At 42.5% G+C, this 21,187-nt stretch overlaps 1 protein-coding gene across 2 annotated transcripts; it reads right to left on the reverse strand.

Annotated features, from left to right (window-relative positions):
- Positions 1 to 316: 316 nt before the first annotated feature.
- On the reverse strand, positions 317 to 20,925 carry PLSCR5 (phospholipid scramblase family member 5). Of its 2 annotated transcripts, XM_079978236.1 has the most exons (10): positions 20,892 to 20,925; positions 20,297 to 20,536; positions 13,740 to 13,771; positions 10,169 to 10,320; positions 6,621 to 6,663; positions 6,046 to 6,266; positions 4,917 to 5,078; positions 3,653 to 3,814; positions 538 to 620; positions 317 to 449 (listed from the first exon to the last, which is right to left on the reverse strand). In XM_079978236.1, the coding sequence occupies exons 2-9, from the start codon at positions 20,497 to 20,499 to the stop codon at positions 582 to 584; spliced, it is 1,014 nt and encodes a 337-aa protein (XP_079834362.1). In that variant the 5' UTR covers positions 20,500 to 20,536; positions 20,892 to 20,925; the 3' UTR covers positions 317 to 449; positions 538 to 581. The 2 variants fall into 2 exon arrangements, with proteins under 2 accessions (XP_079834362.1, XP_079834363.1); XM_079978237.1 differs by lacking the exon at positions 20,892 to 20,925 and having other exon boundaries at positions 13,740 to 13,806; positions 20,297 to 20,369.
- Positions 20,926 to 21,187: the final 262 nt, after the last annotated feature.

Below are 21,187 nucleotides of genomic sequence, written 5' to 3' on the forward strand. Positions count from 1 at the left end.
GGATGATGTCTCTGTTAGTTACTATTAATTGAACTCTAAATCTGAAAGCTTCTTGTGATATAATAATAAACCTCGTTCTTTTGCTTTTTCCTTTTCAGCTAATAGCTGGGGCCAGCGTTTCCCAAACTTCAAAGGGCTCTGTAAGTAAAGACTTTTCATCAGTGGCACTGCAAGTCTTAGTTCTAATCTTTCATGCTTTCTGACGCGAAGACATCAAACGAGTCCAAAGAGAACTGCAATACTCCAAAGCAATGTTGAGTAAACTCTGTAAACTGTATATTTAGCAATCATCTACACAATAAAAATGAGAAAATAATTATTTACGTAACTTATAGTTTAATAAACATTGGTCATTGCCTCCCCCGCTTTTTTTCTTCTTACAAAAAATCCCCCAAAACAAAACATAGGATTGTACAGTTCAAAAGTAATATCCAGAGCTCAAGGGACTGCTGGAAGAAAATGAAAAAGAATTAGAAAGTGTCTTATGTATAAGTCTTCAAAGCAAAGGCGACCAATTTATGTTTCGTTCTTACTTACTGAACTGTAGTTTGCATATTTTATTGTTCCTATCATCTTCCTTGTTACAATCCATCCAAGGAGTTCTCAAAGAACATTAAGTCCTACAAATAAATAAACTGTGAATGATGAGGAAGATACAAAAAGGCAACAATTAATATCAAAAGGCTGACTTGTAGGGTTTCATTAAAGCCTTTTTAAAGGAGTTCTTCTGAGGAAAGGCAGTTTTGCATCAGAAGAAATCAGACAGCTTTAAAGTATAAAGATAATTTTATTTCTTGCCTTGTTGGACTAAAGGGTTAGGCTAACAACTGAATCATTAGGCACCTTTACAATTTTTGTAACATGCTAGTTAGCTTTTACCTTTAAAGCACTGAATGGCTTGGTACCATCTGTACTCATATGGTCCTCCCTGTACCTTAAGATCTAGTTCAGGGGGCTTGTTTCAGGAGTGGTCAGTGAAAGCAATTGGACAAACCACTTAGCCTCTTGTGTTTGCCGATCAGAAGGTCAGCAGTTTGAATCCCCATGACAGGGTGAGCTCCCGTTGCTCTGTCCCAGTTCCTGCCAGCCTAGCAGTTCAAAAGCATGCCAATGCAAGTAGATAAATAGGTACCGCTGTGGCGGGAAGGTAAACAGCATTTCTGTGCGCTATGGCTTCCATCACAGTGTTCTTTTGCACCAGAAGCAGTTTAGTCATGCTAGCAACATGACCCAGAAAGCTGTCTGTGGACAAACGCCGGCTCCCTCAGCCTAAAGCGAGACGAGCACCACAACCCCATAGTCGCCTTTGACTGGACTTAACCATCCAAGAGTCCTTTACCTTTTTTTAAAGCAACGTTTTAAAAGCATGTCTTTTATCTAAGCCTTTTAATGTTTCATGGAGTATACATGAGAGACGTTTGCTGGCCTATATCTACATTTTATGTAACTTGCTTAGAGATTTATTTATTAAGCAGCCTATAAATTTTGTCAGATAAATAAATTGGGTGAACCTCAACAACATTTCAGTTGAATTTTCCCTCTCCTCCCCCCCACATGCCCCCAAATCTGTTCTAGAGGGTTGGGGGAATTACCCCAAAACAGAATTAAGGGCTGTGTAGGGGGAGAAGAGGGACGCAGGTGGCGCTGTGGGTTAAAAGCCTCAGCGCCTAGGGCTTGCCGATCGAAAGGTCGGCGATTCGAATCCCTGCGGCGGGGTGTGCTCCCGCTGCTCGGTCCCAGCGCCTGCCAACCTAGCAGTTCGAAAGCACCTCCGGGTGCAAGTAGATAAATAGGGACCGCTTACCAGCGGGAAGGTAAACGGCGTTTCCGTGTGCGGCTCTGGCTCTGGCTCTGGCCAGAGCAGCGATGTCATGCTGGCCACATGACCCGGAAGTGTCTCCGGACAGCGCTGGCCCCTGGCCTCTTAAGTGAGATGGGCGCACAACCCCAGAGTCTGTCAAGACTGGCCCGTACGGGCAGGGGTACCTTTACCTTTACCTTTACTTAGGGGGAGAAGAGGGGGAGATTGTTTCTGTTGAGCAAGGGGGAATTTTCGCACTGATGCAACTATCTGTTTATCCCTATGTTGAATCCAACATCCCTTTTATGCTGGTTTTGAGATTAAAGCGTGGTTTATATTGCTGGTGCTTTTGCTTATCGTTGGATGTGTTTATACCCTTCCTCCCAAATTGGAGCACAGGATGTCCACAAAGGGGAAGCCTTCCTGTACATACAGGAAGACTCCCCTTGGCAGATGTCTGTGTCAATACATGGAAATGGAAGTCGGGTCAGCATGGGGTGGAACATGGAGGCATGGCTAACTAGCATGGTCCCACTGCCAGCTCAAGCACTGATTGGGCACTTGTGAGTTCATGTATGAAGGGTTCACATTTAGGGCAAACCTGTACAAACATGCATGTGAGAACCAACTCCAATGAACTGCAAGTTCTCATCAGAAGTTGCCTAATAAATGGTCTGGAGCCACTATGCTAGCTTCTAAGCAGGTGGGCTGCGGTTGCTTATCAGAAGGAAGAGCAAAGGCAATGAGGAGGTTAAAGGTAAAGGGACCCCTGACCATTAGGTCCAGTCGTGGCCGACTCTGGAGTTGCGGCACTTATCTCGCTTACTGGCCAAGGGAGCCAGCGTACAGCTTCCGGGTCATGTGGCCAGCATGACTAAGCCGCTTCTGGTGAACCAGAGCAGTGCACGGAAACATCATTTACCTTCCCGCCAGAGCAGAATTTATTTATCTACTTGTATTTATCTAATTGTACTTTGATGTGGTTTCGAACTGCTAGGTTGGCAGGAGCAGGGACCGAGCAACGGGAGCTCACCCCATCGCGGGGATTTGAACTGCCAACCTTCCAATCGGGAAGCTCTAGGCTCTGTTGTTTAACCCACAGTGCCACCCGCGTTGGTACAGGGCAAATGATGCTCTGCCTCCTTCAGCAAGCTGCTTCTGCCTCATACGATTCTTTAGATCAAAAGATACTATGACTACCCAACACTATCCAGAATGAGGTAAGGTCTGAATTTAAGATAATGAAAATCCTTGGCAAATTATACGACATACTAAGAGCAGGTGAGTGTCGCCTTAGGCTTTCAGTAGGTTCCGGGCGTGTGGTGGTGCCACTTGTGGGAACTACCCAGAGAGCACTGACTCATGACAAGGTCTTTTTGGTGTTGGCTCCCCATTTATGAAATGCCCTCCTTGGTGAGGTGTCTCTGTCTCCATTACTAGCATTCAGGGGGGATTTAAGAGCATTCCTGTTCAACCAGACTTTGATAGCTAACACATACTGTTCCCAGCAACCTTGAAATGATTAGCTAGGAAGATACTTGACTGGTTTTAGATGTTTTTAATGCATTTAGTATCTAAATAAATGTGTTGCATTTTGCTGCTCTGGGCTCCTTTGGGAGGAGCAGTGGGCTATAGGATTAAAATAATTGTTTTTCAATGCAGTTGTGTGCCATACACAGAATTGTCTGTGTGGGTAGAGAATATGATGAATCATAAACAAATGTGGCATGGTGCAAGATTCAAGTATCCGTTCAGCCCAGTCTTACAGGACTGCTTCTAAAATGTAGACATTTAAAGAAAGAAGGATTGGACTGAGGAAAGAGAGGGCTTTGCCTTTGCTGGTATACTTACTAGGAGGAAACAAGCACCAATCATTACAGCCTTGATTTTTACGTCAAGGTCTACAGGAACCTGAATACCAAAGTTGGCTGTATTGGTAAAGATGTTATTGACAAATCCAGACCAATATTTGGAAATCTTGCCAATAGTTGACATTCCGTTTAGAGATTTTACCTGCAGGAAAGGAAAAGAACATATGAGAACTGAAAGGAATAAATGGAGAACATTCCTCAAATATTTGGAAGTGTGGGTGAGTGGGATTAAGTGGTGGTTAACTATGACATTGGAGCTATTTAAGAGAGCAAATGAATTTCAGAAATGAGAAGCTGCGTATAACTGAACATCAGAAAAGGAGAGTTCAGTTAAATGTCTAGTATTTAATTGCCAGCTGGCTTAAATTCAATATAGGTATTTTATCTCCAATGAAACCTTATCAAGTAATACAAACCACATTTTAATCTGGGCTGAAACTGACATAGCCATTTAATACAATAAATACATTGATTCTAGAGAGAGAGAGGGAGAGAGAGAGAGAGAGAGAGAGAGAGAGGGAGGAAGAAAAACTTCCTTCTATCTGCTTTCTTCAAATCAATGCACAAAATTCTTTTTTATTGACAGAGCTGATGGCACTGATCATGTAATGCATTTGTGGTGTGAATACCATGGAACCCTTATGCAGTTGTCACCACAACCACCCCCCATACATCCCCTCCTGCAAGAGCCGCTTATGGAAGCAGTAGAAAACAAGGCATATAAGGGAGTGAAGCACAAGCCAATAATTTAAGTGACATTCAGAGGCTGCAAACTGCAGTCAGCTTAGTTTAAATATTTTGAAAATGTGAACATTAAAAAAAGCAAACCTCATAGATAGCTTTATAGCAGATTTTAAACGTGTTTTTGTTCTGCTTGGCACTTGATTGATAGCTTTCATGATTTTAATTGCTGCTGCTTTAGTACTTAATTTACTGGTCTTATTTTTAATGCTTTTTTGAAATATGTGTCTTACAGCACATTCAGAGTTCAGTGGGGCTCAGGCACAGGACTGAAGTCTTACTGACTTTTGTGAACTGCTTTTATACTCCTAAAAGGTGGACTAGAAAATCATTAAATAAATAAATTACATTATTTTGACGTGGACATTTTCCCCTCCCTCTGAAAATGCAGCACACAAGACAAATAAATTGGTTTAGTGAGGGCTGTCATTTTAATTCATTCCACCTCTCCCAGTATTTTGCAAACTGAAAACACACACAAATCACAATGTTATCAAAAGTACCTCAAAGTCAACATCTCCAAAACAACCGCATGTTGCACAAGGGCCAATTATCTTCAACACATCTTCATTGCTTTCATTCCTGATAGTGAACTTGGGCAGGAGAGGGTCCCATTTCTGCACCACGTAGCCAACTGTAGTCCCAGGAGGAGACTGAACTTCTAACTATTGGACAGTGAAAATAAGAAGTTAATCTAACCAGTGGCTTTCGAAGATAATTGCTGAAGGTTTTAAGAAAATGACATTTGATGGGTTCCCTCATTGCGAGAAGCAAAGCTACAGGGAACCAGGCAGAGGGCCTTCTCGGTAGTGGCGCCCGCCCTGTGGAGCGCCCTCCCATCAGATGTCAAAGCGATAAATAACTACCTGACATTCAGAAGACATCTTAAGGCAGCCCTGTTCAGGGAAGTTTTTAATCTGTGATATTTCACTGTATTTTTGGTTTCTGTGGAGGCCGCCCAGAGTGGCTGGGGAGGCCCAGCCAGATGGGCGGGGTACAAATAATAAATTATTATTGTTATTATTAGCGCAGGGGCAACCAATATGGTGCCCTATAGATGTTGTTGGACTACAACTCCCATAAGCCTCTGCCAGCATGGCCAATACTCAGGGATTGTGGGAGCTTAGTCCAGCAATATCTGGCTATCCCGGGGATGGCTACCCCTGGGTTAGCTCTCCCAGCCCCCTGCTCTGGTCCCAATGCAAATCACCCCTCCCCATGCCCATAATTAAAGGAAGGAATAAATATTGGTGTGCTTCCTAGCTATGCAATTGAAGCTATGCCTAGTTTGGACATGAATCCTGTCACCAACACCAAAGGAACCTGGAAACTGCAAGTGAGGCTGCCCCTTCTCAGTCTGAAAGACCATGGAGGAAGAAAAAAGCACACTCAGTAAAAGCACAATCTCATGCACCCATTCCCTGTGCACGATCCCCCTTCTGCAGGATTCCTTTAAAGAAGGGCAAATGCAATATAAAGGGAATAAATGGGGTGCTTATTCTGAAGCGCATTCCGTCTTTCAGATGAATGCACACTCAGGCGCAGTTCTAAACTGTCGCCATCAGAATGCGCATACAGATGTAAAGGAAACGTGCAAACTGATAAAAGGGGTTGCTACTAGGATTAACCAACCTTTTGCAGGTAACATGGAAAGCAGCAGCTATTACACCTTAAAGGTCTGTTCACTGTGATCACCTCTTGACCTGTGTTGTCTGTAATCCTTATGGTAAAAGACCTCAGCGGCGAGCAGAAGTTACGATCAAAGCAACCATTTTCTTCCACTGCAAAGTAAACTCTTTGTCCCAGGTGGTTTTTAATCTCATATTTGCTGCAGGTCTCTGTCCCAAGTATAACTAAATAAAGCCAAACAGGTAGAAATGCATTTAGCCTAAAAAAGAGATATTTTTGATGACCGTTGTGATTCATTTGAATTTGATCCAAGGCTAATTCCTTCTGGATTAGATTTTTATTTTTATTTTTTAAAAACAACAACAACAGAAAATACGTTTTATAAGGTGTGTTGTTTTGAGAGAGAATGTCTTCAAAAATATTGTTACATGCGGTTTTTATAGAGGTAGAAATAGACATTGCATCTAGGTGCAAAAATGAGGGACCAGGTGGATGGGTCAACATAAGCAAAAGTGATATGGGTTAGAAGTAAATGGATCTGGCATCTCTAACAAGGGCTGAGCTGGAATGTTCAGTACCTTGGAGAAGCTCCACTTGCTGGTGAATAATGATCTGGTCCAACTGTTCAGAAATGAAAATAAATAAGAAAACATGAGAATTGTGGAACATTGAAAATATCTGGAGATTTTCATACTCAACAGCATCAAACACTAATAAATAATAGTGTGTTGCCTAAAATACTAGATGCAGTATAGTATAGTATTTATTTGTATCTGGCATTTATACAGCACCCAATTAAACTACAGTATGTCCCCTGGGCTGTTAATACCTTTATGTATTTAATTTAAAAAACCCCAACAAAATTAAAAGACAAGCAAAACCTAAACAGTCACAACAAAAGCAAATGAGTATAACCAGTACATACATCAGCAGTGTAAAACCATAATAAAATCTACATATGGCAGCAGTGTTGCTAAACTCAATATCCCTCATGTTGGGTTTCTGCTTTTAAATTTGGGCTGAAAGTGCTTTTAGGGTAATATTACAGTTTGCTCAAGCCGGGGTGGAGAACAGAGGTGTGTGTGTGTGTGTGTGTGTGTGTGTGTGTGTGTGTGTGTAAACTGGCCTACTGTACACATTTTTTTTTATTAAACAAATAAATGCTAATATGATCAAGGAAATGGAATAACTCCCCTACCAGGAAAGGATGGTCAATTGGGATATTCTTAGTTTAGATGAAAGGAGAGTAAGAGGGGACATGATAGAAGTTTATAAAATTATACACGGCATGGAGAATGCACCACAGCTATGGAGCACAGAGAGGCTGCAACTGGAGCGAACTGACCTGGAGCAGCACCCCTGAGGCCAATCCTAAAGTCCAGGCACGTTCACATGGAAGCAGGGCATCCTATGCCTCTCATGGAGATAGTGGGTAGAGTTTTTCTCCTTCCCTCATAACACTACAACTCATGGGCATCCTATGAAGCTGAATGTTGAAACATTCCGGACAGATAAAACAAAGCACTTCTTCATGTGCTATGGAATTTGCTCCCCAAAAGTGGCAGTGATGGCCACCATCTTGAATGGCTTTTTTAAAAGGATTATATAAATTCAGGAAGGACAAGGCTATTGTCCATGATGCCTATGTTCTGCCTCCTGTGCCAGCGGCAACCCTGGATGCCACCTTCTGGAAATAGCAGGTGGGCAGAGTGCTCTTCCACTTATGCATATTTCCCAAGTCCCCTGGGGAAAAATGAGACATCCCAGGATCTTAGCGGCTGTCTTGGGTGCCATGATCTCACACTCTCTTGCGCGACACTCTCACCCTTTTAAAAGTGCTTTGTTGGAACCACGATCTTGTGTGGCGCCCAATACACAAATGGGCATTTGTGGGTGCTGTGCAAATTCTTGCACCCCAAAAAGCAGTTTTTCAGGGCAGGAGCGAGGCACATGTCTACATGATTCACCCTGGAGCACGTCCCAGAAGACGCAAGTCCTGGTTTCGCATTGGAAAAAGTTAGAATGTATGCTTTTGTCCTGCTTGCTGGTCATTGCGAGAGTAGGGTGTTGGATTAGATGGGCCACTGGGATGATCCAGCAAGCTGTTCCTTCAAAAAGTGCTTTGAAAATTTACATTCCTTGTCTAATTAAAATATACTTTTGCCTCTCACCCCGCCCACCATTGGCACTTGACTCCAGTAATGTTGCCCAGAAGGGAATGTGGTCTTCAGGCTGAAGCATGTTCCCTACTCCTGCCTTAAGACCTGAAGTTATTCCTCAGTGCAGTCTGAGAAGTAGGGAACTCAATTCTATCCCATTCTAACCACATATGGGACATATGAGCATTGAAAAAACAACACCACAAAAGTAAGGAATTTGATGTACAGTGGTACCTCGGGTTACATATGCTTCAGGTTACAGTCACTTCAGGTTACAGACTCTGCTAACCCAGAAATAGTACCTTGGGTTAAGCACTTTGCTTCAGGATGAGAACAGAAATCATGCGGCAGCAGCGGGAGCAGTTTTAGGTTAAGAACGGGCCTCTGGAACGAATTCAGTTCTTAACCCAAGGTACCACTGTATGTCCACATCAGAACCACATCAGAATCAAACACATGGTTACAAAGAATAGCAATTCCTTTTCCAGTAATGCCCTTGGCACAAGCACTTTTGACAAGATGCAAGTTTGTGCCTTTTGTTGTCTCTAGGTTCACCCCGTTTTATGATACAGAAAAGGCAGGAGAAAAATTGGGGCAACCTCCAATTGCAATTCTAAAAATTTGCTCTCTGAAGCAGCTCTTGCCCTTGTTGTCGAACAGGCTTTCTATTAACAATTTTCATGGAGTATTTGGAAGTGTTTGATCACATATGATATTTCCAGGCAAGAAGCCTCAGATCTAAGTACAGTGATGGTGTGACAGGAGTTCTAAGGCTCCGTAATTTAGATTTGATTTCACCAGAGTTAGGGTCCAGCTAGAAATCAAAAGTTTTGCTTTTCAGAAAACCTCAAAGCTGACTTCTTTCATTCTACAAATCTGAGCCTGCAGCAGAATATCAGATGGAATAAGTGGGTCCTTTGCAAGACTAGCTAGACAACAGCAAAATATCTAAGAAAGATGGTTCCCTAAACATTTGCTCAACTCAAAACAACAAGCAAAAAAACACAAATGTAGGTAGTGGTGTTGGTTCATTATGGGAGGGGCGAAACCCAAAATTTACGGGATAGTAATATCTTTATTAGATCAACCAAGAGCTTTCAATTTATTCAGAGTTCTTCATCAGACTTGCTGTTCAGCAAAATTGGGGAGAGAGAAAAAGCAGGGCACAATCTATACCTCAAAAGTCTGCAGGTGGATTGCAGAAGGCTTGCAGACAAGCTTCAAGAGCAATCCAGGTCTTGGGGTGTTTGTGAGGTGGGGAGAGGGATAGGGAATCTGTGCCCCTCCAGACATTGATGGATAATTCCCATCAGTTCTTATTTCCCATCATACCTGACCACTGGTTGTGCTGGCTTCAGCAGATGGGAATCTGGAGAGCCACAGTTCCTCTGTCCCTGATTTGGCAACTCTAGAAAAAGTCGTATTTCAGAAAAGAAATAAAACAAAAATTTTGCATGCATCTGCGCAACCTACCTACGACACTTCATCAAACCAAGAAATGAGAGCACGTGTTTAGTTACCTACTGCAGAGGAAAGGTCAAGCAGAGGATGGAATTGTCCAATAGCAAAACCACCACTCCATCCCCAGTGGAGGAAGCAACACCGGCCAACACAGTGTTCATGCTGTGTTGATGTGTGGCATCCCTGAGGCACTTGCAAAGGTAATTCATAACTACCCCAAAGGGGGGGAAATGCACCATCTGGAATTGCTATGCTTCTGAGGAGAGAGAAAAAATGTTTTGAGCAGATCTGGAGTGAAATGTGGAGTAAATTCAAGGGAAGACAGATCATCTCAGGGAATCCCAAAGTGAAAATTATTATAATCTGTTACTGCATTTTACGGAAGCACAAAAAGATAAAGGCACAACAGATCATTTTGGAAAGGTGGAAGTAAATCTAAACGGGGGCCCTTCAAACACATCTAATATATAATTTTACAGTTACAGTAGTTGGAAGTGGAACAGGACCTGGCTGAGGTATTCCAGACCAGGAGGCAAACTGGCAGGAGGCTGGGCTTGTTTCCAGACAGCGGTAGTTTCTGAAGTCTTTGTTTGAGCTGGAGGCTCTGGAGAACCGGGAAGAGGATCTTGCATTGGTTTCTGAATTTGGCCTGAAATAGCTGCATGAAAACATTATAAAAGTTTTTAATGAAAATAGGTCCTAGTTTGGTCAATAACAGCAGCCTGATTGAGACATTCCACCTCCATCATGTGAGTCTCACATCCGCTGGTCACACGCCCTCTGTGACATCTTCAGTTCACCTCACGCTGCATTGTAGCTTTGTTGCTGAAAAGTCTGAAGCAGGAAGCATGGTCAATCATGCAGACTGGTCCATTAGGGTGAAAGGGGCACAGCTCTGCAAACCTCAGCCAACCCCCAACTGCCTGCCTTCTTACTTACATCCACTCCAGGATGTACAGTACTACCAGCAGTCAACTTCCTTCTCCTTAGTCTCACTGTTGCCCTCGTTGAACTTAGCAAGGAAGAGGATGCGGACAAAACCAAAAATTATTTGACTCTGCCTGTCATTTGCTCTTGCTCCATCTGCCTTTGGCCTCTCTGCCTTCTGCCCTACTAGTCAAAGGCAGGCAAAGAATCCTGGGAATCCCAGTGTTCCCTGGGAAAAGGCATTGCATACCATCCAGCATTTCTCCAATGAAAATAGGGATGTCCTATTCCATTATCATCATCATTCTATTTATACTCCACCCATCTGACTGGCTTGTGCCACCCACTCTGGGCAGCTTCCAACATATATAAAAAACATAACATTAGAGCATTAAAGCATTAAACGTTTTTAAAATTCCCTATACAGGGCTGCCTTCAACCAGTGGCGTGGGAAGGGGGGTGCGGTGGGTACAGACCGCCCCGGGTGTAATCACCGAGGAGAGTGACAAAATGCCAAAAATATGTGTTTTGAAAAAATAACTCCCGCACCCACCGCATGCCCCTTCCTATGCCACTGCAGAAGCACTCTCCTCTTGAGTGATTTCCAGAAACCAGGAGCATTGCTGCCTCCAACTTTGCAGGCAGAGCACAGCCTTTAAGGCTAGTAGCCTTTGACAGCTGTCTCCTCCATAAATCTGCCTAATCCAGAGGTGTAGCTAGGTGAGATGGGGGGGGTACTGGGTGGCACACCGCGGGGCCTGCAGCGTGCCTGAGCCACTTGTCTCTCCTGAGGGGGAGGAGGCAGACGGACTGCCTGCCAGCTCCGCGCTGATTTTTCAAGCAGCGTGGGGCTTGCGTCTGCCCACCGCCTCAGCTGCCCTACAGCTGAGGGGGAGGCTGCAGAGAGGCTCCACTCAGCCTTGGCTTGCCCTGCCCCCATGGGCGGCTCGCTCCGCCCCCGGCTGCAGGGCAAGCACACTGCCCCGGACACCTGAGCAGCTAGCTACGCCACTGCCTTTGGCTCGAGGGTTGGATAACTCCATACCTTCTAACATTTCTCCCATGAAAAGCGGGACATTCAAGGGTCAAATCAAAAACCAGGACAGCTTCTCTGAATCTGGGATTGCCCATGGAAAATAGGGACACTGGGTGGGTCTGGCGTTTACTGTTAAACCACTATGAGGATTGTAGCTCTTGGAGGAAATAGGGGTTTCCTAACAACTCTGGGAACATGCTACAGTTCCCAGAATTCTTTGGGGGGAGTCATCAAAGTGGTATGATACTGTTTTAATTGTATAGTGCAGATGGTGCCGAATACAACCTGCATAGCCTGTAAAGGATCTTTATCTTTGCCAGTCCTGCTTCATTCTATTTTCACGGCTTGACCAACTCTCTTCTATCTCCTTTCATGTCAGAGGAAGCTTCATCTCTGCCTTCTCTGATCATGCTCACCTCGCTTTTTAGAGACGGAAGGTAGCCCATCTGAAGAAACCTTGTGTGACAATGATGTGTCTTTTACAATTTGGACATAAACCACCAAGTTACAGTTTTCGGCTGTTGTGGGTTTAGAAGAGGCCCCTTTGCATTATTTTCCATTGTGAGCATGCCTGTTTCATCGTGTAATTGTATTTTGATCTTAATTTATCATTGCAGCCACAGCTTTCCTTCAAAAGCTCGAGACCCCAGGAAGAAGGAGGAATCCCTTTGAATTTCTATCTGGCTTTTGAAAAATGCATAACCGGGGCATAAATATTTCATATGCTCTCCTGCATCATTTTACCTCACAGAATCCTGTCGTTGGCCAAACTTGTGTTTCCTGAAATGCCGTGAAGTTTTATTGGCCAAGTACAGGTGTCATTTTTAAAGAAGGGGCTGGTGGGGGAAAGTGAAGTCTGCCCTGTCACTCAGACTTAAGCTAGAGAAAATCAAGCAGCAGGTGCACTAAATATTCATGGAAATCTAAGGCAATTTGAGGAGTGGTATACATTATTTTTTGCATCTGCAAAGGTGGTACATGAAGGGATCCCTATTCCAGTAGTTTTCCACACACTTATCTGTGCTGTAGATAAGTGCTGTGCATATAAATTGCAATATTTTAAACCACTGGCTGCTGATTAGATGTATATTTATGCTTTATGTTCCTTTTCTTTTGGGATACTTTGCTCCAAATGATTTTGCTAACTCCATTAAACACCATTCTACTCCATAGCATTTAAACAGAACATTACATTTTGCACAGTGTTTTCCTGTTGTCTTCACAATAACAATGCATTCCCCCCTCCCATTTTACAGATGGGACAACTGACCTTTTTTACTGCATCAGAAAGTACCTACATCCACACACCCCAAGATTACAATCTACTTAATTGCATATGCCAAGAAGTGCCATAAAAATTACCCAGAAATTAAAACTATCCATATTAAAATAGCATTTCATGTATAATTTTTTGGCGTGTGATCTTGTTAGTACTTCCAGAGAACCCTCTTGCCAAATTTTTTAACACCTGTGCTATTTGAAGAGACGGGCTGGTAGATGTGAGAGAAGAATTTGACTTCATTTTTAAGTATAACATTTCATTTTTATTCTTTTTAAAGGGAAACGGTTTGAAAGGATTTCCAGTTGCTGGCAATTTTCACCTTTAATGAGGAGTTAGCTGTCTCAAACTAAAGGGAAGACATGGCACGAACTAGCCCCTTCAGTCTGATTGCACTCAATTGTCCTTCAGATGCTTGTTAGTGGGGATTTTGTCAACCATGTTCCAAATGATCAGTACTTGCTGACGCAATAATTCTCCGGTGAAGTGTGCTTGAAGGATGTGAAACTTTGAATGGAAGCATGACCTTTCTATGTTTCCTATTGTTTAATAAATAGCATGTATGCAAAAGCAGACAGGTGCCGGTGTAAGGATACAACCAACACCGCACATCTGTGAAGAAATGCACTCTGAAGTTTATATATTATAGCTGACATTCAATTTTATTCCGCCTCAGTTGCAGCATAGTCAGAGCAGAAATTAACACTCCTTGGAGTTGTCACTTTCCCATTTAATCAGACGGCTGATTGCTATATACCATTAGGGGTGGGTTTCTTTTTTATCCCCCCCCTTTTTTTAGTAAACATCCCTTTATGGGTTATATATAATCACTTACCTTGAGAGGCCATGAAGCTGCCTGATTCACTTCTTCAAAGGAAGCCAGGTTAAAAGAAAAGGCTTTTCTTGTTGCAGCAAGGGAGGGGGGAAAGCACAGCATGCACAAACTTCAGAAGGTGTCTGTCTACTTCATGTCAGGTTACAAAAGAACGGCAAAGAAACACATTGCCTTTCTCGTATTTCTGATCACTGCATTTTATGGGTATGGACAACAGGGGGAGACGATGCTTGCAATCAAGATACACACACACACACACACACACACAAACACACACACACAGGAGCAAGAAAAATAAACAGAGCACATAAAGAAATTAAATTGGCCGATTCTGTGCTTTTATTCGCCTGGAATTCAAACCAACCTTTTGATTCCGTGTGTTGTTTGTTTTTAGCTCTCAGTAGTCTAGCTCCAGAAGGAGCATCAGCAAAAGAAGCATGGTTGGTGACTTGATGTCTACCCAAAGCTAAACACAATGTTTTCAATAGTACAGAAGCATGTGGCACATATGTGCAAGATGGGAGGTTTCATCCTCCTGTCATCCTTTACGGAATGAAATTGTTTTCCAAGGTAAAATGCCCTGCACACTGGAATTCAAGAAACTGCTATGGAAATGGCATTTAAGTATGGAGATCTGGCTTCACAATAGAGACCAAATCAAAAAGCTAATGGTAGCTCTAAAAGCATTGGGAGAGAGTAACCTTGAGTTGTGCCAGCTCGTATTTCTAACTCAAGTGACCAAGTTGCCATGGAGATTGTATCGTATCTGTGTGAATCACACAGGCATGATTCACAACTGTTAAGTGACCACAAAAAGGGCAACGCAGGAAAAGGCTGTCATGTAATACCTGGCAGACTGAAAGCCATAGTAATTATCATTCATAGTTATCTATCCTCATATCTCTTTGTACCTTTAGTTCCCTTTCAAGGTCATTATATCTAAACTGAAGTCCCATTGCAGATGATATGGCAAGCTCATATTGCTCTCCCCTCTTCCTGTTTATTCATAAAATAGTATGGAATTCATCTTTTACCCAGTCCAGTGCGTAATTTATTTAACCTACTGAACTCATTGGCACAAGATGCCCGCTAGCTTAGGATAACAGGGTGGCACATTCCTTTATTATTATTATTCACCATTCTAAGAAAGAAACAAATAAACAAAATCAGTGCAGTTTTGAAATGTTCCTGCTACCATCATGATTCAAAATGGCACCCAGTTGTGTCACAATATAGATTAAAACTTGCTCCTTGATCTCAAGGACGTACTGTGCAAAAATATGGAACGGAACACTGTGACAGAAACCAGAGTGCACAGAAATGCCATTTACCTTCCCACCGGAGTGGTACCTATTTATTTACTTGCAATGGCATGCTTTCGAACTGCTAGGTTGGCAGGAGCTGGGACAGAGCAATGGGAGCTCACCCCGTCATGGGGATTCAAGGACTCTGTTGCTGACCCACGTCAACCCATTCCAAGATGTTTCAATATCATTTAACTGAAGCTTTAGTAACAGAAGATTAGCTAGAAACTTTCAGCCTTTCTGTTGGATTGCAACCTCCATCACCCTTGACCATTGGCCATGCTGGCTGAGACAGAGCTGTACAATCATGGAGCAGACTACCTTGGTAAGTGGTGAACTCTCTTTCATTTGAGGCTTTTATCAGGTGGCCATCTGTCAGTGATTATTTAGTTGTGATTCCTACATTGCAAGGGGCTGGACTAGATTACCCTTGGGGTCCCTTTCAACTCTACAATTCTATGATTTATTGGAGTAAGAGAGCTAGAATGTATACTGCAGATTAGGAAGGATATCAGCATATCTCAGATGGAATCATTGTAGTTATGCAGCTGAGTTAAGGAAGTTGTATAAAGCAAGAGTTCTTTTTTTAAAATGGAAGTTCTTTATGAAGAAAATTCTCAAATGAGGAAAATGCCCCAGAACTTCACTTCCTGCACAATGCAATGCCATCCATGGAATAAAATCACGGTGACTTTGATAAAGTGGCTTCATCAAACAAGAAGTTGTATATGAACTTGTATAGGCTTAACAAAAACACTCAGTTCAAAATCCGACCTTAGTTTCATTATTATAATTCAAGGAACATCAGTAAGTTTGGTAAGCTTTGTTGCTAAGGCCTTTCAGCTATCAAACCATTCACCACTGACACAGAATACTTATATCTACAAAATTTGCAGTTCAAACATGTTTTACTAATGGAGTGATTTGCTCTTGAAGTGTCAATATGATTTGTTATCATTCGTGGCTAATGTTCATTTGATTGTTTGGAAACCTGGTTTCTTTTTTTCCAGCAAAAAAAATAATGTAAAAATGAAAGCCAGCATGGAAATGAGTAATAAGAATTTAGCTTTTGCATATTTTTGCATTATTTTAGTAAGCAAAATTTGAAGCACCGGATGCTCATTCTTTCCTACAAAATGTGCTTATTTTCTTCCTTAATGCTCACATTACCACCATACTAGGCTTGATCTTAAAAGGGACAGGGGTGGCGCTGTGGGTTCAACCACCAAGCCTAGGGCTTGCCGATCAGAAGGTCGGCAGTTCGAATCTCCAGGATGGGGTGAGCTCCCGTTGCTCGGTCCCTGCTCCTGCCAACCTAGCAGTTTGAAAGCATGTCAAAGTGCAAGTAGATAAATAGGTACCACTCCAGTGGGAAGGGAAGTGGAGTTTCCATGCACTGCACTGGTTCACCAGAAGCGGCTTAGTCATGCTGGTCACATGACCCGGAAGCTGTACGCCGGCTCCCTCGGCCAATACAGCAAGATGAGCGCCGCAACCCCAGAGTTGTCTGCGACTGGACCTAATGGTCAGGGGTCCCTTTACCTTTAGGCTTGATCCTGAAAAAGCAACAGAGGATGTGGAATAGTTCTCCGATGTAAAAACCATGACGCCCACAAGCCAAGCAATATCCAAGTGGCAGATTTCTATGCATTTGTGACTGATCACTAGGTTCTACCTCTGTGCTCATGGTTGTATTAATAGGAAAGGATTCCAGGTCCCATAATGGGACTCTGTTAATGATAAAGCATGCTGTTTTTCATGTGAGCAAGAGCACAGGAAGTACAATGGGAAGAACGTCTGCTTTGCATGTAGCTACAACATCATGGGAGGGATGTTTTAGCTACCCCACCCTTTGCCCTTGGAAGCGTTATAAGAAGCTACTGCAGGCGAGAGACTGTGAGCAACATTGTTGGAGGGGTGTTTCTAGGATTAAGGTGAAACTGTGAAGCTCCCTTGTAATTTTTGTCATTGGATGATGCATGTTAAACTTACGGTATTGAAATGTGGGCTTTATGCTATTATATTTTGGTTTTGCTGTTATTATGAAATTGTATAATGTTTGTTTGAAATGCATCTGTGTTTCCTTGTTATAAGCCCACTTTGCAAATGTTTCTTTTTCTTTCTTTTTTTTGGTGGGAAAGTGACATACAGTGGTACCTCGGGTTACATACGCTTCAGGTTACGGACTGCACTAATGCAGAAATATTACCTCAGGTTAAGAACTTTGCTTCAGGATGAGAACAGAAATCGTCCTCTGGCAGCGCGGCAGCAGCAGGAGGCCCCATTAGCTAAAGTGGTGCTTCAGGTTAAGAACAGTTTCAGGTTAAGAACAGACCTCCAGAATGAATTAAGTTCTTAATCCGAGGTACCACTGTACAAATAAAATGAATGAATGAGTGAAGTGACCATTGCTCAGTTGGTGAGCATGCAGAAGGTCCCATATTTAACCCCTGGCATCTTCAGGTAGAGCCAGAGATTGTAGGTTCAGCTTTGTGGGTTTAAGACCCACATTGGGCAAAAGATTCCTGCATTGTAGGAGGTTGGACTAGATGATCCTTGTTGTCCCTTCCAACTCTACACTTCTATGATTCTGTGATTCAGGTAGCAGGTGATGGGGAAGATCTCTGACTGAAGTCCCAGAGAGCTGCTGTCAGTTAGACAAGGGCTGGGTAAACAAATTATCTGACTATCTACAAGGCAGTTTTCTGGGTATGTTCCCACATAGTTCTGCACAGGATACACAATTCATTTATGGAATTCACTCGGGGAGAAAGGTTATTACGGCTATGAGATTAATATCCTTTCTAAACATAAAAGTAGCCAGCATCACAGAGGACAGAGCAGACAAGGGCTATCTGGCATGGTAGTTAAATGGAATGGCTGTGTTCAAAGAAAGACATGTTTGGAACAAGAAAAGGCTATTGCCATCATGCCTTGCTTGTGGACTTTCCAGAGCAATCAGGATTGGTAGCATTGGAGACAAAATATTTGGCTAAATAGGACTTTGGTGAATCAGATAGGCCTTTGGATTGACCAGACTGGAAATCCTTGGCTGCCCTGTGTAAGAACCTTTTCCTTTTCCTCAGGTCTTTCTCATGGTCATCAAAGAATGCCACGTCTCTTTTTATCTCCTGCTGGTTTTTCCCCATGCTCCTTATGAACAGTAGAAGCAGCATGAGATTAATACATAGCACATAGTCCTCCATACTGGAACAATGTGCACAGGATGTTTATCCGCTAAAGCAAATTCTCTTCTTACAGTAACGGCAGTTTGGTCAATTTGTACTTGCACACACAAAATAATATAACTAATTTCTATACACTTTGTTACCCTAGTAGTTAATTGCATTGATTTTGATGAATGACAAGCCAAACATTGCTGGTGTGTGTGTGTTGCAGTTTGGTTTTTTTTTTTTTTTGGTTTTTTTATTATTATTATATCATTTGATAATTATTAACAATAATAAACAGGGGGAAATACTTTAAATCATTATATTCTGCAAGAAAATATGACGGTATAAAATTACAATATTTCTTCTATTTAAAAAGCCCCCCTCAAAACCTACTTGAATTTTCTTTTGTGGAAGATAATTATTTTTATTGACAATAATGTCAGTTTCCCCAGAATTTACTTTTATAGTCATGCCAAATATTATCATATTTAGTAAGCTAGAACTAGTGGCCAATGACTTGCCATTGTTCATGAAACTGATTACAGACAGATCAGTTATTTTGTTATTTGATTAATTTAAATGGTCTGGACCATTCAAATAACAGTGTCCCTCTGAAATCTGTGGAATATAACAGAACCGTGCACTTAGTTATTTTGTAAATCATGAAGGTGATATGCTGGGGAAAATACCTAAGGCAAAAACAATCCAAGAAGCTCTGTGTGATGACAATAATGATGCAGCTTTCAAGGGCAACAGCTACCTCTAGAGAGAGGGCAGGCCAAAAATGACACAAACTTCACAGATGGGAACAATGCCTCAGATCTTAGTGAACTGATGGGAGGAGTTTGCTCCTTGGTGCCAGGGATGCAGGGCTTCTGGATGAACCTCTCTGCCACAGGCATGAATGCTGGCAAGAGGAAATGCTGTTGGCCTGGACCATGGATGGGGAACCTCTGGCCCACAGGCTAAACTTGGCCTGCTAGGCCTCCCAATTTGGCCCATGAAGCCATTTTGGGGAAGCCACACCACCCATCCTCCTCATGGAAGTTTTTTTAGCTCACCATTTCTGTTTTGTAAGAATCATAGGGCCAGATTCAGCTAACACATGGGGTTAGTGCAAGGATTCTTGCTAGTGCTGTGGTGCTTTGTCTCCTCATGTGCCCCCTGCACCCCCACAGTTCTGCTCTGGAGGGCTGGGAGAACTCCAGAATGGCATGCATAGGGAGGAGAAGGCAGGTTGTTCCATCTGGCAAGCAGAAACACTTGCATTGGTGGGACAACTGTATTAGTCTGACATTTCATTCCACCCATAGTTTGCTGTCATGTCCAAACTTGGCAAACTGGGGTTTGTTCAGACCAGTTAACAAAGCTTTGCTGTCAGTTCACAATTTGCCTTGCCAATACCAAAGAAAAATTGAAAACTGAGAGGAGTATCTGTTTAGAAAATATATAGTCTTATGCTTGGGAGAGGACCTCCTCAGTTCTTCCTTCCCCCTAACAACTCTGCTTTAGAGTGCCATCAATTCCTAAGTCATATCCCACAGGGCGGGGTATAAATAAAAAATTATTATTATTATTATTATTATTATTATTATTATTATTATTATATCAGCAAGAAATGCTCCAATCCCCAGCTTCCATTCATATCGATCTGCAGGCCTAGCAACCAACACCCCACTTACCCTGCTTCACAAGGCCTGATCATGAATGTTTTGGGCAGGCAGATGTGAACATCAGTGAGACCAACCACTATCTGGAAACACAACTCTCTGGCTTTCCAGGACACGGGGAAGAAGGAATGCATCCACTAATATTTGAGTCAAGTAAATAAAGATATAAGATCAGCTCAAGAGGCATCACCTACCCATATGCCACATTATAGTCATCTCATTTTAAAGGCTTCTCTGCTGCTGAAAATGCAGAGTATGAACTGAATCTAAGAATCAACATGCAAGTTGGAAGCTTCTTTCTTTTATTCCTAGAGATCTTAAACAACCTCCCCTCCCTCTGCATCTAATCCTCATCTTTCTGTCAAAAACATCAATGTACCAAAAACGTGACATTTGCTTTTGTGACTCACCTTGAATTTTGGTTTGTCTGATGTGTCTTGCTACAGCTGGTACCCACACAGTAACTCCACTGATGTGAGCCTGTTTGCAGAGATACTGCAGTTAGCCCAGTAATAGCTAAAGATGCGGCACTGCTATGCTGACTCTCCTTCAGCTGCATTTCAACTACACAAGTCACACACACTGCTTGTGCAGCAAGTCCTGGGTAGTTCATCACGGGGAGAAAAAGTCTGCCTTGCTCTTCTTTGGCACTGAAATCAGGAGTTTTTGCAAAACATAAAGCAGAAAATCTTTAAAATAACAATTAACAGTTTACTGCAAATTTTCTCAGTAGCTAATTCACTATTTATGTTAGCAATTAACTGAAATGAAGAACTAGGTCATGACAATAATTTAACCATAGATTTCAAATGGCAAGGCAGGAAAAAGAGAGAGCGAGAGCAAATGTTTAAATCCTATATCCTATAGTAATGAGTTTTAGATAAGGGAAACTTTTTGCAAGCTTTGTTTTCCATCTTCTGTAATGGCCTGGGAGGGTTGCAATCTGAAAATGGCTTTGTCAGAGCTTCTAGAGTTTCCAGGGCAATTTATCAATTGTCCATTTACTTTTATTCCACACAGAATACCCAGCAAATCAGACCTGGCGCCAGGGGTTGGAATGATCAGGAATGGAATGGTCAATGACTCAAGCCCTGAGTGAGGTCACAAACCTAGGTCACCTGAGCTTGTCAGCAATACTTTCCCTGGAGGCTGGGCAGCTGTGAACACAAGAAGGCCAAAGACCCATTTTCTCCAGAATCCTGTTCTTACAGTGGCAAACCAGATGCCTATGGGATGCCTGCAAACAGGATCTGAGTGCAACAACACTCTCCTCACTTGTTATTCTCAGCAACTTGTATTCA

The sequence above is a fragment of the Podarcis cretensis genome, assembly GCF_951804945.1.
Source record: "Podarcis cretensis genome assembly, chromosome: 5".
NCBI lineage: Eukaryota > Metazoa > Chordata > Lepidosauria > Squamata > Lacertidae > Podarcis > Podarcis cretensis.

Coding starts and splice junctions, on each gene's coding strand:
- PLSCR5 (XM_079978236.1), bottom strand. CDS start 20,499: ATGAACTACCCAGGACTTGCTGCACAAGCAGTGTGTGTGACTTGTGTA. Junction 10,321..13,739: donor CAGCTTCATGGCCTCTCAAG/GTAAGTGATTAT, acceptor GTTTTCATGCAG/CTATTTCAGGCCAAATTCAG. Junction 3,815..4,916: donor TTGGAGATGTTGACTTTGAG/GTACTTTTGATA, acceptor CCTTTCCTGCAG/GTAAAATCTCTAAACGGAAT.